Below are 18,691 nucleotides of genomic sequence, written 5' to 3'. Positions count from 1 at the left end.
GGAGTAATCCAGGTCATAAGCGAAGATGACTTGACTATAGGCTCAATGACATTAACATAAATTGCTTTGCCAAAATAAAAAGTTGATGGTGCCGTTTTGATGCTCAAAAAGTTAATCAACTCATTTTTTTTTTATTTTACTTACTTTACTTGTCATGTAAAAATGCACAAGAATATAAATTTGCGCAAATTAATTTTTTCCCTTGTTATTAGGATGTTCTGGATATTATTTGTTAGCCTCAGAAATATTGAGAATTTTCAGGATGCATGTAAAAATTGATGTTTTACCCTTAAACATAGTTGTTTCACTAACTGGTGCAGCAGTGTGGTAGTGGCATGGAGGGCAACACCTTGTAAATATGGATTATTTTGAACCTTTAAACAATGTTAGTCCCAGAATTCAAATATTGAGTTGGAAAATAAGCAAAATACACTGGATTGAAGGGTTAACCTACAAAATGAGCCCAACCTCCAGAGTGCGGATGTGAAAATGCATCAGGTACAGGAAGCTGATGGAAATAATGGAAAATTATTCAGTTCAAAGATTCCTTCAGTGCTTAATTTCCAATAATATTCAGCCAGTACACCTGCCTTCACCTGTCTCTCTCCAGCCCTTTGGGGGACATTTAATAAAGAAATACTAACAATGGAGATTTGCTAAAAAGATTCAAACAGAGGCTGTATAGAAACATGATTTCTTTTAAGATCTTGCTGGATGCTTGATTTAATACACGTGTATATTTTCTTTGTGTGACTTCATTTGAAATTTAGCTTCAAATAAGCTCATAAACTTTGTGTAAAATGTGTACAGTCTTGCATAATTAACGTCCTGTATTCACGTAATGTACAAAGGATGTGTGTGTGTGTGTGTGTGTGTGTGTGTGTGTGTGTGTGTGTGTGTGTGTGTGTGTGTGCGTGTGCGTGTGTGTGTGTGTGTGTGTACGCGCACGGATGTGTCTAGGTACCACATCTGTGGTTCAAGCTTCCTTTTGTTTTGACAGCAGAGATTGGCTGATTATAAGCCTCCTGTCACCAGGACAGACACAGCAGATTAACACAATACCACACTACAGTACACAAACAGAGGGGGATTTTACATATGTTAAAAGGGAGGGGCAGGAGGGTGTAGAGACTACACTTAAGCACACACACACACACGCACACTGTAAAGGGGTGTAATCAATAGCTTCTTTGTCCACCTTCACTCTTAATCTGTGGCTGATCTAGAACCACATCCTTGCACTGCTGCTACTCTCTTCACGCCTCTTCTTTCTTCTCTCCTGTAAGAAAAGACAAATATGGATGTGATTAGGAGAATGAGAAAAACCAGATGTGTCCAGCAGCTAAACTGTAACACACAGATGGAAATGCTAGGTTTGTACTTTTACAACCAATTACTTTAAACTGGAGAAAGAAACTCCAGCAAAACTGAGGTGTTTTAGAAGGAGGTGTTAAAAAGCCTCTGTAAAAGTTCATTATTTTTTCCTTCGAAGGTACCACATAAAGTCACATATATGTGAGCTGAGCTAGTGAGCCAAAAAGAGGCACATGTTGCAGCAGGGTGGGAAGAAAGTACATTGCCAAAGAGAATTCAGAACAACTTCATAGTGTTGGTCAAAAAAGAAAGAAATCTGGCTGCTAAAAGAGAACAAACAAACAAAATCATCTCTTGGTAGTCGAACATCAGTTTCAGAATGATATGAAATCGGTTGTTTGGTAGCGGATATGTACTATTGTCTTAACTCAGCTCCAGGATTGCTTTGTTTTCACTGTTCTGACAAATGAAGTCAACTCAGAAGTTTGAAAATAATATTGTTCATGTCGCCCCAAAATCAGTTCAATTAAATTTTATCTACATAGCACCAAATCACAACAACAGCTGCCTCAAGGCGCTTCATATTTCAAGGTAACGACTGTACTGTTATTATTTAGTCTGATCCCCTACTATTTTCCTAAGATAGACAGGCTGCAAGGCAGGATCTTTATTTGCTCAACTAAATCTATTAAATACTTACTCCCATGCTGGTTCAGCATTGGTCTCTGTTTGCGTAGCTCTTTGATCACACAACTGAACAAAAATAACACAAACACAAAGAAGAGGAGGAATTCTGGCCCACTCGTTTTTGCAGAATTGTTTTGATTCTGCCACCTTGGAGCGTTTTTAGCATTGAAGGCCTGCTTAAAGTCATGCCAAAGTATCTCAATCTGGTGTGAGTCTGAACTTGACCGCAGAATTCCAAAACCTTCCTTTTTAGGCTCCTATATGACTCTCAGACCTGTCCAAGTATCCACTCCCTTGTGTTTATTTTACCTTTACCTGTCTCTGTCAAGCTGGTCTGGCTGATTCAAATTTTCACCCTCCGGACCTACCTGCCTGCTCAGCCTCCCATTGATCAAATTTGAACAGCTCTGACCATTGGCTCCCCCACAGTTTGCTCGTCAACTCACAGCTGAAGAAATTACAACTCAATTGTAAATCAAAAACTCAAATCACCACTGCGCCACTCATCCATGCACCCATACTAAATTCCCTTGGAGAAACCTCCCTTTGTAACAATAAAACCTGTCAACTTTGAGCCGTTGTATCCCGTGAGCTTCTTTGGAGTCTGTTTCATGCTTACAGCTGTCATGGTGATAACAGAAGCACAATGACCACAGCTTCTGCACCAAAAATGCTGTTCCAGATGGTTCAGACCAACTCTAACCTCAACGCATACTCCTATGAATTATGCATGCATATGCATATGTTTTAGCCTCTTTCCTCTCTTTGCTTGTCGATGCTTAAAGACACATAGTGACATGAAACACAATGAACTTGAAGAAAGAAGCCTGTTTTGAGTACAGATATTTGTGTAGTAAAAATGCATAGATTAAAAGCAAAAAGTCATCAAAAAAATAAAAACCCAAGTACAGATACCTGAAAATCCTACTTACGTATAACACTTCATACAAATATTTTTTTAACTCCACCTCTGGGGCTCTATTTCCCCCAGGGGTTGTCTTTCCCATAGTCTGAACTCTTGTCTTAGGTGTGTTTTGCTGGTGGGACCAGATCAGTATCTGTTTACACCATAGACAATAGTCCTCTGTTGTTTCTTTCCATTTTCTTCCCTCTGCTCGCTCACTCCTCTTTCATCCCTCTGGCATTTTTACCTCCTTTCACCAAGTTACCCCTCTACTTCCTCGCTCTCAACAAGCCCTCACTTTTTTGTCCTCTGCTTCAGTTTTTACTCCGTCTGTTACTCTCGTCTGTGTCCTTTGACTTTGGCCTAAGTGGACGTCAGTTCAGATCTTCCACAGCATTCTATGGTATCACAGGGCTATAAGAGTTATATGACCCTGAAGAGCTCTACCGTGTAGCCTTCAGAGCGTAAACACTAGCTGGGAGTTCACTGTTAAGCTGTTACATCTGCAAAAATAGCTGTTTTGGGCAAAATGACTCAGTTCAAATGAAGCCAGTAAACTGACAGTTTTACTCATTATGTGATCACAATTCCCAAAACACCATGACTACATGGAAACACTCAGTTTTCCTCTGGACATTTAACGTGACACACCACTGATTTTACAGGTTAGCTCATGTAGAACTCTCTGTAGTATCATTCCATGTGGTTCTGCAGAAGGTTTTTCTGGCATTTCTTGGCTCGGCTTACAGGCTTTCTGTAAGCTGAGCCAAGCCCGGGACGTGGGCATGAGTCTTATCCATTCATGTAGGACTAACAAAAGTTGGAAGCTATTTAGCGGCATTATAATGTAAGATCCCACGCATGTGGCAAAGCATTACCCAGACTATGAACTCAAATTCAGCATGTTTTACTTTCTGATTTAAAAAGTTACAGACGCTACATCGATGTCAGATGAGATAATTTACTGCAAGGCAGACACTGTGTTCCTGTCCCTGACATTATGTTGCAAAAGGCTAACTGATAGTGTAGAGATGTGAGAAAAGGTTACTGCTTCTGCCCACCGTCGCTCATTTGTATTTAACACGAGGCACTTGTGCTCTTACCTTTAACACTGAGCCAGAATGAGGTCTGAAAAGCTACAAATATTCCTCTTTCTTCTTCTTCACAACTTCAAAACAGCGTAGAAACACCATAAGAATGAAGGAATGCAGACTCATAACCAATAACGCAAAAATGTTTATCTTCGAAAGTGAAGCATTTGTTTTGATCTAAACAGTACTAGGTGACCTCATCTGTAATTATGCAATGTTTGGGGAAAGTGACGTACCTGCTTAATATTCGTGTTTATTTCACATCAGCACATAAAAAATAGTAAACAAGGTTGTTTGTTTTAGCCTTACACTTTTACAGTCGTCGCATTTTTAAGCGTCCTGCTCTGTTCTGATGTCCTAAAGTTCTGCCCTGCCTTCCTCCTGCAGTGCTGCTGAGCTAAATCTGGGATCTCTCCATGCACTTTGTGCTGTATATAGGTTGGTCCCACATTAGTAACTAAACTGGGTTAGTTCTTCCAGGGCCTGATCTATTATGTGCCATGGATTCTGAGGGCCCAAATACCTCAGGGACAGTATGCCTAGTTCATTAAAATTCTGTCCCTCATGAGGAAATGTGCTGAACTGACTAAAAATACAAAGTGTTTGGTGGTAAGTAGAGCAAGTGATAGTTACTTTTTCAAATATCAGTCATCACATCTACAGATAATTATTGATTCCCCATCTACAGTGAGCTAAACAGCATTTTAGAGCTGTTCAGCTCACTGTTTCTGAGTTTAGTTACATCAGATTTGCTGTTGTAGTTTGATCTCACTGAGGGCATCAACAGCTGTTTGTCAGGGTTTTTTTTACAGCAGTAGGGAGTTGTCAGAAAAATTCACTGTACAACAACACGCTCAGAGGCTCAGAGTTACAATGAGCGTAAATATCATCTTAAACCATCTTGATTAAAAAAAATTCCTAATAATACTTTGTATTTGCTATTGTACTGTCACTGTTTCCTAACAAACTGCTATTATCTGTCTTGAACCCTCTGCAAGAAAGGTGTACGATACCAGGCATGCGTTCCATTAATAGGTTTGACCTTATATGAAAAGACAAACCCTTTTCCTCAAAGTAGGACGTGACCACCTCAGAACACTGTATTGAAGTGTAACTCACTGTGACAATGCTACCTTCTTTGATTGTATCTGTAGATCCCACAGTTTGTCTGAGATGGCGGTGGAAAGTGGGAGTCACTGGAAGGCAGCGCGAACTGTCCGGTCACTGAGCGGCTGGGTGGGACGGAAGTTGTCCCCCAGCATCCCATCATTCCCTTCTGGCAGCTCCGCACCTTTGACGTGGGACCGTAGTCTCCGAAACTCCTCAATCTGCAATGACAAAGATGTTTACACAGAAACTGAGGGAGTCTGTTGAGGTCTTGGAGACGCAGGGCTACTTTTTCACCAGAAAATCCTCCTTTCTGAATTTTAGAATTATCATTATTTACTTTAATTTAATTTAAAATGTTCTGATGTCTTACCCTGTAGTAGAATAGCAATCTTCTTTTTTTTCCTTCTTTTTACCACAACAAGAGGAGCACTGTGGTGATTGTGGGTTTAGGTTCCACTGTGCCTTCACTTTATATTGCATTGTGTCGCTGCAGGTATTTATTCATGTCTAAGGAAAAGAATCTGACAAACTGTCAGCTGTATAAAGTCTTCAGAGCCTCACTTTCACCTTCCTAAAAACAAGCTTGTGGGTATAAAAAGGAAGGACTAAAGTTATGTGTGATTCCTCATAACAGAGAAAGTGGAGGGGTTATTTCTGGTGATTTCACTATTTGCTTTGGTTTAGCATGTCAGATGGACAAACGAACCATTTTTACTCATCTCTGAATAGAAAAGCTCGACAGGTCATCTACAAAAAAGAGCATTCTGGGCTTTTTATAATTCTCAGATCAGAATAATCTTTCACCTGACTTCCTGTTCATGAGAAAATGCTGCAAGTGCAGATATGATCTACACACACATACTGTGCAGGGGGTAGCAATATCAGGCAAAACAAATATGAGGCTTTTTATGCAGCCGTGCAGCTGTGTCACAGAGGAAAGCTTTATAGCACGCTGTCAAAGTGCATTACAACATACTAACAACATAGTAGGCATAGTAACTGCCTGATATGTATACACATTCACTGAGCACACACACACGCACGCACGCACGCACGCACGCACACACACACACACACACACACACACACACACACACACACAGAGAGTCAATAATAGCCGGATGTTTGAGGTGTGTATTCTAGGTAAGAAGGACCTGCTGTTTTAAAATACTTGCTGTGGTTACAGAACATGTTACAGAAAGAAGAACAGTAAAGTGCAGCACAGTACATGAGTAGGCATAAAAAACAGCATACAGGTCAGTGTGCTGGAGTTAACTGTGTTTTTTTACACTTTGCTTTTTTACTTTAAAGGGATGTAGAGAGAAGTGTAATGGAAAGGGTGGCAGGCAGAAGGTCGCATGTATAGCATAGTTAAAGGACTATATTATTCTAGTGTAACCCACTGCTTGGGCCTGCTTATCAACTGGTGAGAAACTAGAGCTGCTGTCTGAACTGCCTAACACTTGGCAGGTTTTATACTTACGCCCCTCATAAAACCAGAACCCAACTGAAGATTTTTCTGTTTTAGTGTTTGCTTTTAGGACTTCTATTTGTACGCTGCAAACAAGAAGCACTAATAGTTGCGGAAGGAGCCATAAAAATGGCTTAACTTAAAACTTTAAACACATACTATATACCACCTGTTTGCAGGATTGGCTTTGTTATCATCTAAAAATAAGAAAATTTATCATCTTTAACCCATTGATACTTTCCAGCTTTTATTATTCACAATAGGGCATGGCCTGAGGGAGCCTGAAGTCATCCTTTCTGTTGGCATTTCTGCAGGTTCAATGGAGCAGAAAGCAGGGAACATGAAAGCCTGAATTAAATGTCAGATGGTTACTGTCATCATCCTTTACATCAGGCTGCTGGAGTAAAGCATGAGAGACCCAAAGGCTAAATTCAAATAAAAATGTATCAAAAGAAACTCGACAGACTTATTGATTGGTAGTGAGTGTAAAGGTTTCCTGTACTGTGAGTAACTGCTAGAGAGCTGTGGACTAGCATTACTGTGCAATTTAAAAATACATACAGGGCTGACATATTGATCATATAAGACAGGATGTAGAAAATGAGAAACCCCCTCAAACATGAACAATACAGACACTGAACGCAGTAGAAGAGCCACGCCAGTAAAAGCAATGTAACTGATTGGCTTACACTTGCCACGGGTAGCCGTTACCATGTATGATTCATGGCCTATAATTTTGCTGATGTCTACTTTATTTTACTGCTGCAGCAGATATCTACAAGTTGTTTCATAAGAGAAATAAAATGTGTTTTGCCGATAAACAGACTATTCACTAGTAACAGAAATTTTGTATATCAGTGTTAGGCTAATATTCTTAATATTCACCACTTAATAGATCTTGATGCATGTTCAGCCATCCAGGTAAGGAAATACTAACAAGTTGATTCTGTTTATCTAGATGTGAAATTTTCAGTGAAAAAAAAAAAAAAAAAAAAAGACAGGTTAGCCTTGTTAGACTGTGAGATTTCCATCAGTAATGGGGGACATTTAAAAGTTGGTGTGTACCGTAAACCTACGAATACAGATCAGTATTTAAGGTTTCATCATCCACTGCTGCACAAACTGGGTGTCATCAGGACGCTGCAACATAGAGGGAACACCATCCCAACAGACTCAGCAGCCAGCGAAGCAGAAGAACAGCGCTTCAAGAAGGCCCTGAGTAAATGTGGTTATCCCAGCTGGACATTTGTTAGAGCACCTAAAGAAAGCTCCAGCTGATCCAGGAGAGAAGGGCAACCGCTGCTTAAGCGAAAACCTGTGGTCATCCTGTATGTGTCAGGAGTATCGGAACAGCTGAGACGCATTTTCTCTAAACACTGCATCCGTGGCTTTTAAACCCCAAAACACGCTGAGCCAAAAATTGGTCCACCCCAAGGATCAGGTCCCCTGACACAAACAGAGTAATATACTGTACGCTGTTAAGGAGGATTGCCAGGATTTATACATTGGAGAAGCCAAACAACCTCTGGCTAAGATGGCACAACACAGAATAAGTAACTCGTCAGGCAAGGTCATTGATCAGTGGTTGTTGATCAATGGTCATGACAATTTGCTTACTAATGATCAAGAAACAGACCTCACAGCCCATTGTTCATTCAGTGGTGCTAGTTTAAGTCATTATGCAAATCTACTGTATATAAGGTTGGAAACCTGCAGTCAGCTGAGACTGAAGAAGTCACTTGGATCAGTGGCGAAACATTTCTCTCACTGAAAACGCTACGTCCAGATGACCAGAATCAACTTTTTGGGACCACTTTATAAAGTTCCTGAAATGCTTTTATTGTGAAATAGCAGCAGGGTTTTGCGGTTTTGCAGCTTTCTGCATCTAGGGTTTTTTTTCTTTTCTTCTTATTATGAAAGATTGACAATTATACATTAACCCTTTACTGTATTCACCATTATATTCTCCACTGATTTCTGGCAAAATATATCCGTCTCATCAGCAGCTAAACACTCCACTACCATCAGCAGCTGATGCTGTAGCTTCTTCTGAGAAAACAGCTGCCTGAGGACTTTGCCTGTCAGGAACCCAAAACACTGAGCTGAAAGGGCCTTTAAGGCTGAGATAATAATTCTGGGATTAAACAGAAGAAGAAAAATAAATAAAACAAAAAAAACCTTAAAAAGGCAGAGGATGCTTTACTTTACCTGCTTTATTTGTTTTACCTGTAACTGTGAGATGGTGAGAGGGTAACGATAGAGAATCCAGGTCACATTCTCACTACAAGGTGGTGTAGTCAGAGATCCTTCATACACCCAGTAGTCTCTCAGTAATGGATCTGTGGGCAGGTTTTGTGGAAAAAGCAAACATCAGTTATACTTTGATGATATTGTTTCAGCTCTCAAGGCTGAACAAAAAACAATTTCTTCATCCCATCATGCAGTTGACTTTCTGAAATGAGGACATGATCTGCATTTTTTTTTTCAACTTTATCTCACACCCACACAAAAATCGTATGGGTGTTATCAGGAGGCAATAGCTACAAATCTGCATTGGTGCTCAAGACATCCTTGCTTACCCGGTAACAGAGTGTTGGGATTAAAGCAGGGGATTATCTTGCTCTTCCCCTGGTGGCATTAACACAAAGATAATTATTCTCATTGTACATGCATCCTACAAATCCAGCATTTTAAAATGCTTTCATCTGCTCAGATTTTTTTTTAATTCAGTCACACCTTGTACTGCAGGTCCTGGAGAACTTCAGTGATGGCCTTCAGTCCCAGATGCTCTTTACCAATCTGATAAAAAGGTAAGCATGTTTGGTTTCACAACTGACAAAGTAGTCCTTATTTCAGCTTGAACTAGTTGATAACGATAATGCTACCAGTGATTGTGTTTAAGCAGGACTTTTATACTTTTATGTCTGCAGGAAGTAAACAGGGAATGAAGTAAGAATTCTGTTGAGAACAGGATGTGTGTAGTGTTAGGTCTGAGGTCAGGAATGTTTTGGGTTGAAGAAAGAGTGAGATAGCCACTGTTTTTTGTCAAGGTTTTTGAGCAGGTTTCTCAGCAGACTAGCTTTTCAAGAGGTCTACTGAGAGTTCTTGAAAACCCGGTCTCATTTCATGAGCTGAGGATTATTCCTTATGGAGTGCATTAAGCATGTAAATCAGGGGAATTTCACAGGAACGTGGCAAACAATACATTCCAAACTGACTCATTCTCAGGCCACACCAAGCATATCTAGAATTTATCTGATCAGTCATTTAGGAAAACAGCTTTTACAATGCTAGGAAGGAAAGTACATTAGGGCTGATAAAAGCAAATGTTTATAAAAATGCATGTCAAGACTAGACTTAAAACGGGCATTGTGGCTCAGTCCCAGTTTAGGGAGCCAGCATATAACTTAGAACTCCACAGAAAGACAGCACCTTTTACTTTGTGTTTAACTGAGCATTCACAGGCTGCATAAGATGTCACCAAACACTCTGTAGCTGGATCATATACATGGAAAATGGGACAGCCTTTTTAAATGGCACTTCCCCTGAGCTGCACTTAACAGGGAGAAATGGTGTGTTTAAGTGTCTTTTTTTAAGCATGGAGAAAAAAATGCATCTGTTTTATGAAGAAATGTATTTAAATTTATGTTATTTTTTTTTGGGGGGGGGGGGGTATCTGTATTTCTTTCTTTCTTTTAAAGTTCTTCAGTGGAAGCTTTACAGACATTTTCAAACATTTAAAAAATGCAATATATCAAGCAATAACTAGTTTTGACAATGTCTGTCACACTGGGGACAGTGTGATGATTTTCTGCTGGTAAGCCTCAGTTGCATTCATGTAGATGTTGCTTTGACCTGCCTAAACATTACTGCAGAATACGTATTTCTCTGTGGAGAAAGTATTCATTAATGCCACTGGTCTTTTTCAGTAGGATAATACACACAACACTTGACAAAGAGTTCAAAGTATTGGGCCCCCAGATTTCCCAGTTCACAATAACAAGTGTATGTGGAATGTGCAGGAAAAACAACTTCATTCCATGAATGCTCCACCTCCTAACGTCCAGGACTGAAAAGACACTGACTTTAACGATGTTTCTGACTGACATAGAAAATAGTTTCTTGGCTATGAATAAACAGACATTGTAAATCAATCCTTTATCAGGTCACTTTGCCAGCCTTCTGGCTCTGGATGCTTACCTGCACAAAAAGAGCTATGATAAGTACTCCATTCTTCTTCCCTAGAGCATCCTCCAATGTGTTAAACAGAGTGCTGTTCCAGTGAATCAGATGAAGCTGCACACAAAGAAACAACACATTACAATCTGTGATTGAGTGGCATTTGCTGTAGAGAGGACAAGTTGTGAGTGAGTGAGAAACCATCAGCTTGTGGTGACTGAAGGCTTTTTGTAAGGGCTTTCACATAAACAAAGGGACGTGTACAAAGCTTCGACCCTGAAAGCAGTAAATACAAGACCAGACTGAAGTTACATACATGATAAGACTTACAGCTGCCATGCTATGTGTCTTATTATAACAGACACAGTGGAAAAAACATTAATGTATAATATCTTTGTGATCTCTGAGCTGCCTGTTTCATTATCAATAGCCTTCTGCACTGAGAACTGATAATGTGTTTTGTAAAAGGAAACATAAGCTATCGTAAAAGGGTAGTTCTGCTGCTACAAACAGGAATGGAAAGAGACACTGAGCTATACTGAGAATAATATCTGCAGTAGATTGAGCTCAGTACAATCGGCACAGTAAACTGTATTTACCACTGTCTTCAAATAAGCCAAGCTCTCTTCACACAATTTTCCCTTGTTGACTACGGACAAACACTAAAAATGGGAAAATGGGACATTTGTAGACCAGCAAGTCCAATGTTCTGTTGTCAGATTCATATATTTTTGGTGTCCTAATAATTAGGAATTTATTAGGTATTTACCTTGAGGTCCAGTAAAATGCCAGATATTATATTGTGCAGGAACGTTATCTAAGAAAGTTCACCAGAATTTATAACATTAGTGTTTGAAGATGGAGTCCAGTTTTGGGAAATGCAAAGTTGTTGTAGATGACAAGATAAAAATGGGATTGACCTAACGTGGAGTAAAAACCAAAGTAGAAACAGCTCACACATTTGTAAACAAAAAAAAATGAAAATATAAATGTAGGTTTTTGGATGGAGTGGTACAGTTTCTTGATGAACTGTCAGAGAACGCACCGTAAAGATTTCACAGACACACGGAGTCACAGAATGTTTGATTATGACTGTGGAACAATGCTATTGATATCAAAGCAGATACTTTTCAAAGAAAAAAAAGATTTTGTCTTCAAGGACTCATCAAACTACAGTGTTAGCTGAAGACAAGTCTAAACAAATCAGTGCATTTCTTTGGTGTTTGGGGTGTGCTTCATGGTTATGGCCTTGCTTTTTTCTCTTTTTTCTCCTTGGTTTACCTCCATAGGGAAAGCCTTGAAGTTGACCGTGTGCTCCGATCCTCTTTGGTTCTCTTTGCCCCAGTGGAATCGAACCTCATGAAGCTCATACTCGTGATCGCTTGGCAGTGGACCTCCAGTAACCACTGTCACAGGAAACCAGAGGGTTTATGATCAAGCACGTACAGGAAGAAGGCTAAATAGGTCAGAATAATAGTCGGTGTGAGAGAAAGGGGTCATTTGTTATGCGATGCAACTTTTTTGCTTTTCCCTTGTGAGAAAAATATACATTAATCACCTCCTACCAAATCTCAAAAACTATTCATACATCCTGTTTCAAAGCAGTTTAGTCAACAATTTGTGTTTGCTGATATGATGTCATGGCTGCTGGGAGTTACCTGACTTGGACCTGAGAATAATACGGACAGTGTGTCCATCATTGATGACCTCGCAGTCTCGACACACCACGTAGTTTGGTGACAATCCAACATCCAGGAGTGACGGATCGTAGTGAGCCTCCCTGGAGTTTAGATTAATGGGAGACTGGTACTCGCCATTGGCTGCTGGGAAATGAAGTCCCCATTCTACACCTTTATGAGCAAAAATAGGCATAAAAATGCACATGAAATAGAGCATACATTCAGATTATTGTTGTAACATATAGGCTTACTAAGAACATGACCATTAAAAATGGTTGCACAGTTTTAAGTGTTCTGCCAAGTCACACTTAAAAGTAAAGGGAACTGTTGCACCAGCTGTTTCAAAGTTCAAACTTTGACTAGCTGTAATATGTTACCAAAGTCATCATCTACACTTAATTTAAACAATATACACCACATAAAACAGCTCTTATGAAGGGCTTGGTCATTGCTAAATAGGCGTCCATCCTGTGCCTCAAATCAAGTACTTCCCTAAGTACCATTTGAGGTAAATAATGGCTTTCACTGACAGCTTTATTCAGAGCAGTCATAAGCAGCATCAAATATTGTTTAAGGGTCAAAAAAATGAAAGCAGCATGGAAGTGGCTTAATCTGCATGCCATATGAAGGGTACGAGGTTGCAATAAGCCCTGCAACAGACTGGCGTCCAGGGTGTACCCTGCCTCTCAGATGAATGGATGGATGGATTGGATAGATATCTATGGTTACAAAAAGACTTCCGGTGAAGTCTAGAGGGAAAATCTGTAAAAACTTCCCAAATGAGTTCATGGAATCGGTCATAAAAATAGCAACACTATTTTTCTTCTTCGCTCAATGACATCAGTTTCTAACTTTCTGCAGTTTCGCTTCTGGATTTTTGGTGAAAGTTTGTACAATCTGTGATCAGATGCTGACAGCAGGCAGAAATCCAATCACAGTCAAAGGTTTCAAATGCCATACTCACAACTCAAGTTTTAATTGGTGAACATGCAATCAGTCTAAATTCATGTAGGAAGGAAATATGTTGTGTACTTAATGTTGTGTGCCAGTAACACAAGTATCCAAATTAAGATACACCTTTAGAGATTTATTTTACCAACAGCTGGTCCAACCCAATCACTGACCCTGAAACTTAACCATCAATTCAGCTGTCATTCACTTTGGTCTTTTTCCCATACCAGAAAAAATCCCCTTCATGTTGTTAGCCATGCTAACAAAGCTCACTTGCATGGCTAGTGCTTGCTCACTAGCCTCGCAAGTGAGCAAACATGTACTAGACAGGGAATTGTATGTTTAGAGTACAGTTACCAGTTAAGATTTCAACAAGTCATCCAACTTGACTGGTCATTTGCTCTTCCTACTGGAGGAACGTGGGGGGGCTGTTTTATATAAGAGGGGAGTCAGAAATGTTTTTTTATTAGCAAGTCTACAAGCAGTAAAGTCATAACCTGTAATTATTATAATAAATATGGCAATGGTAGCCTAGTAACAATGAAAGCACATTTTATGGTACCATAAGTGGCACAACACAGACAACTGTTTGATTAGTATGAAGATGGATGGATAGTTATTTACTGGAGTTTGCTGCTCTCTCTCTCTCATATATATATATATATATATATATATATATATATATATATATATATATATATATATATTAGGGGTGCAACGATATTCGTATCGATATTGAACCGTTCGATACAGTGCTTTCGGTTCGGTACGCATATGTATCGAACAATACAACATTTGTAATTTATTTTATCAACTTTCCTTCTGACGATGCTGTCTGTGTTGAGCGCTCAGTGAATCTGCGTTCGACTACTCCGCCTAGGCTGCACTGTCGAGCGCAGATCCACTGAGTGCTCAACACAGACAGCAAAGTCAGAAGGAAGAGCGCAGGGCAAGCTAGCAAGACAGAAGTTAAGCTCTCCAGATGTGGTGTTTGGAATTATTTTGGTTTTCATGTGACGTATGACCCTGAAGGTAAGCGCGTCATGGACTAAAGTAAAACAGTATGTTGGATGTGCCGTGCAATGCTCAATTACATGGGTGGGAACTAGTGTGTTAGCGCAGTTAGCTCGTTAACGTGTTGGCCGTCTAGCCCCATGCACGGAGCGATCGGCGGTAGCTCGTTAACGGAGATTTGCCGTGTTGTGGCGTTAAGGTCATTTCAACGAGATTAACCTGAAATCACTAGTGGGAACACAACGAATATGACTGCACATTTACGCCGACATCATCCTAGTGCAAAGACAAAAACAACAAGCATGCTACTAACTTTAGCCGAGTCATTTAGACAGCTGTTAGCACATGATTCTCCTTATGCTGCTGAGAATATAGCCCAGAAGAAGCGGATAGTATAGCTTTTATTTTGGAAAGAGACATTTCTCTGTAATAAACTCTCTTTTCCAAAGATGAGTGATTCCTCAATCAGATACAGGGCTTGCAATATCGCTAGCCCGACGTCCTGGGGCTAGCTATTTTTTTCAGTCGGGCTACCAAAATCTATCTCTTCCCTGCCCGTCGGGCTATTGTAGGAAGAAAAATATATGTCAATGCTTTTGCATTCTTTCAGAAATGTAGCTGGGTAATTATGTCATTGGCATCGGTGAGCCACTGTCAATATGTGACATATTGAAATCGCGTTTGAATTTGCGCTTGTTTTTTTGCTTTCACTTTGCAATCGCGTGAACTGTGTATAGAGAGCGACAGCACTGATCTGTGAGTGATGAAAATTTGTGCACCAATTCCTCTGACATCGTCTTATTAATCGTTAGCTCACTATGCAAACATGACAAGTGAAATCTCCCGCAGCAAGCTTAAACATGTGAGAGGTTGATCGCGCAGAGAATCGCTGAGCTTATGTGAGTGCGTGTGTAAAAGCAGCAGAATATATATTTCATTTCTTCTGAGCCAAATAAGACAGGTCAGGGTGAAGAAGTGACAGCCAAAGAAAAGCTTACCACAAAACGGAGAAGTTATGACAAATCAGACTATAAGGCAAAAAGAAAGTGCAGCTTCATGGTTTCATGGACAAAAGAATTTCTGTGGCTGCAATATGACGAGCTAAATAACCAGGGCTGCACATAAGTGGTCCGCAGGTGCGCATTCGCTGTCAAAATAAAAAACGCGCACAAGGGTTAGGGTTAAATTTAAAAACTGTACTTTTGAGTATTATATTATAAATATATATTTATAATTTTAATAAATGACAAATTAAAAAGGCATGAACATTTTTTTGTATCGAAAAAATATCGAACCGTGACACCAAAGTATCGAACCGAACCGAACCGTGAATTTTGTGTATCGTTGCACCCCTAATATATATATATATATATATATATATATATATATATATATCCAAACTCCAATAAATAACTATCCATCCATCTTCATACTAATCAAACAGTTTAAATAGTAGTTGTGGTTTAAATTGGGGTTTGTCGCCACAAAATCAAAGTCAAATAATATCACCTGAAGTGATATAAACAGATCTGGGTGTGTGCTTGAGAGGAAAACGGTGGTTTCAGAAGAACGTGTGGGGACACGAGACTGGCTAAAACTGGTCTTAAGTCCCTCTTCCTCTTTGCCTTGTCCTCATTCTGGTCCTGAGTTTCTTTCTGCTTCCTCTCAGTGTCTAGTAAACAGGACTTCTTGCAGTGAGTGTGACAATGAGATTACTGTTCATAAAAACAAAATTAAGCAGACTGCAGTTGTAAAAACAGGGCAAATCTGTCCTAAATGAGACAGATCACCTGTTCACAGCACAACACTAGTAAGGCCTTTGCTATCAGTTTAATAGAGTGTGAAGATAAACAAGTGTAGAGAAAGTGATCCCACTGAAAGACAGAATTTGCTTCACTTTTCAGCTGACTGCAACAGTAAGAGATGTGTACAATGTGCACAACCTGCTGTGTTTTTAGAAAAAGGAAATACACACTGGCAGTATCGTGTTCATGGAAAGTCCAGTACACCCATCTGCCTCCAAGACAAGGAGCTCAGGCCTCACAGTGTGCCTTTCTGTTGGGACTGCAGATAGACGGTCCTCACTGGCTGACTACTCACACCATAGCAAAGAAGCATGGGGCAGTGGTCACATTCTCGCTTTCCTCAGCAACTAAAGCCTTAACAACAGTTTACTAAAGGCAGTGAGAATTTCAGTGGCACTACTAAATTGCGGATTGTTGCTTTAATGACCTCAAATTAAGGACTTAGCTTTGTGAGTAATTACGGTTTTTTTGCTTCAGCCATTGGAAAAGAATTTGGTGTTGTTAACTTTAGTGTTAGATGATATCATTCTTATGTGTAAGCTAATCAAGAAATGACTGTGCCAGCTTGTTAGCCACACAGGCGTTAGTTGGTGGCCATCTGATAGCCACCACTCAGCAGGGAAAATGTGCACCTTCAGTGGTTGTTGGAGGTTCTGGCAGGCTCTGTGAAACCAACTGATCAAATCGCAGACCAGTTAGTCAGTGACCTTGTAATTCACTGGTTGCAGCAGAAAGATGTGCTTTCTTTAACTGGTTGTGGGTGGTTGCTGGAAGTTGCTGGCTGTTGTTATCAAGAAAGTGTTTGCAAGCAGATGTAAAGTGGTACACCAAAACCCTTCTTTGAGAAACCCCCTTTGCTTTACTTGATAGCAGGCTGCCACCTTTGCAGCAGTTTATATGGAAGATGCTGAAATTTCTGTAAACACTTGCAAACTACTCACCAACTGTTAGTGAAACTAAGAGTGACGAAAATGAGAAATTGAGAGCAGTCAGAGTAAAAGTTAGGGTTAGCCCTAACCCTAACCCAATTTATACTGCACTTGTTCCACTTTGACTAAAGCTTGTGGCGTAAATGACAACTCGTTGTAGAAAAGTCTGTCTTCAATGCAAACTGCAGGTGACCAAAGCTATCACAAGCAGATTCTTGGTGTAGCTGATTTCACCTGGCAATAGCAGCAACAATTTGCCAGCAACATTTTTCCCTGGTGACCAGAGGTTGTCAGGGGGTCAACCAACCTCTAGGTCTATGTGACTGACACCTTAGCTAAGTCCTAAGAAAGGAAACTTTTGCTTATTACACAGCAGTGAGCTCTGTCAGCTCATGGCAAGGAAGTTCTGTACTTGTGCTTATAAATTAAGATGAAGAATTTCCTGTGGGAACCTCTCATCTCCTCTTAGCTAACCAGGTATTTGCATGTCAAATATTAGTGTCTTAGATATACATGGTATTCCATATAATTTAGTATACTTACAGTAAGAATTCCACAGTTCAGTGTGACAGTATATCCCTCGATGCTCAGTAAAAGCAGCATTAGCAGAAAGACAAAGTGAACACATAACTACATGACATACTGAAAGTATGACAGTAATGTTTGTAACCTATGTTCAAGTGTTTATGTGCTTTATTCAGTTTCTCTGTAGACAAAGATATATGAGTGATATATGAGTGACAGCTCTTAATGCCAAGTCATTTTGGAGTTTTATTGTATGAATTGTAGAGTCCAAGGAAATCTTTGCTCTGCTGTAAGTCTCTGACCAACAACTGTCTGTTGCAAGTCTCCTATACTTTTAGCAGTGCAGTGATAAACAGCTGTTTGCTGGCAACTTGATATTGTTGCCAGCAAAAAGTGATATTGTTCTTGTGATATTTTTCTATATGACTGACTGTAAATCATGCCGTTCGAGCAACCTACAGCATAGGAGATGAGAGAGTAAAACCATTAGTGGTGTTTTAAAAACATATTGGTCTGACAGATGTTGTACAGTGTATAACCCAAATCCAACTAAAGAATCAAATTGCATTTTTTTTAAATGTTTTGAAAAAGTGTAAAGTTTTGGGTTGTCCCCCTTAAAACTCCTCCTGATCCTTAGCTTTTCACACATCTCCAGCATCCCTTCACATGCTGAGAGAGCCCAGCCTACCTTCCTCATAGCCCCAGTCCATCTCATCTTTCCCCGGAGTATAATCCGACTCCTCATTCACATTGTCAGCCATGGTGCTTTGCAGTCTACTCCCTGTGGCTAGAAACCAGTCTGTCCTCCCACTCACGGCTCCCCGTCACTCTGGTTTTAACTGGTTTTGGACACAAACTGAAGTCTGCTGGATGGATTCCCAGCTCAACAACAACTCTCTCTTTTCTTTGATGCAGTTTCTCTTTTCTTCCTTTTTTCCGTCTGTCTCTTCTTAACCCACTTTCTTACTCTCTCTTGCTCTCGTCCTCCTAAAGAGACAAGCTGATGATGTGTGCAGACTGCTCTGCCTCTCT

The 18,691-nt window shown here is 40.0% G+C and overlaps 1 protein-coding gene across 3 annotated transcripts; it reads right to left on the bottom strand.

Moving 5' to 3' along the window:
• Positions 1-853: 853 nt before the first annotated feature.
• On the bottom strand, positions 854-18,691 carry ca8 (carbonic anhydrase 8 (inactive)). 3 transcript variants are annotated; one of them, XM_026150177.2, is made up of 9 exons: positions 18,348-18,691; positions 12,415-12,600; positions 12,038-12,162; positions 10,778-10,873; positions 9,314-9,376; positions 9,157-9,205; positions 8,804-8,916; positions 5,130-5,324; positions 854-1,279 (listed from the first exon to the last, which is right to left on the bottom strand). In XM_026150177.2, exons 1-8 carry the CDS (start codon positions 18,418-18,420, stop codon positions 5,190-5,192), a joined length of 840 nt encoding a protein of 279 aa, XP_026005962.1. In that variant the 5' UTR covers positions 18,421-18,691; the 3' UTR covers positions 854-1,279; positions 5,130-5,189. The 3 variants fall into 3 exon arrangements, with proteins under 3 accessions (XP_026005962.1, XP_026005960.1, XP_026005961.1); XM_026150175.2 differs by having other exon boundaries at positions 12,415-12,606; positions 18,348-18,669; XM_026150176.2 differs by having other exon boundaries at positions 1,142-1,279; positions 5,116-5,324; positions 12,415-12,606; positions 18,348-18,565.

Source organism: Astatotilapia calliptera, chromosome 18, assembly GCF_964374335.1.
Source record: "Astatotilapia calliptera chromosome 18, fAstCal68.1, whole genome shotgun sequence".
Classification (NCBI taxonomy): Eukaryota; Metazoa; Chordata; class Actinopteri; order Cichliformes; family Cichlidae; genus Astatotilapia; species Astatotilapia calliptera.
This window is presented reverse-complemented; position numbering and strand designations above follow the sequence as displayed.

Coding starts and splice junctions, on each gene's coding strand:
- ca8 (XM_026150175.2), bottom strand. CDS start 18,420: ATGGCTGACAATGTGAATGAGGAGTCGGATTATACTCCGGGGAAAGAT. Junction 12,163..12,414: donor TATTCTCAGGTCCAAGTCAG/GTAACTCCCAGC, acceptor TTCCTGTGACAG/TGGTTACTGGAGGTCCACTG. Junction 8,917..9,156: donor TCCCAACACTCTGTTACCGG/GTAAGCAAGGAT, acceptor ACCTGCCCACAG/ATCCATTACTGAGAGACTAC.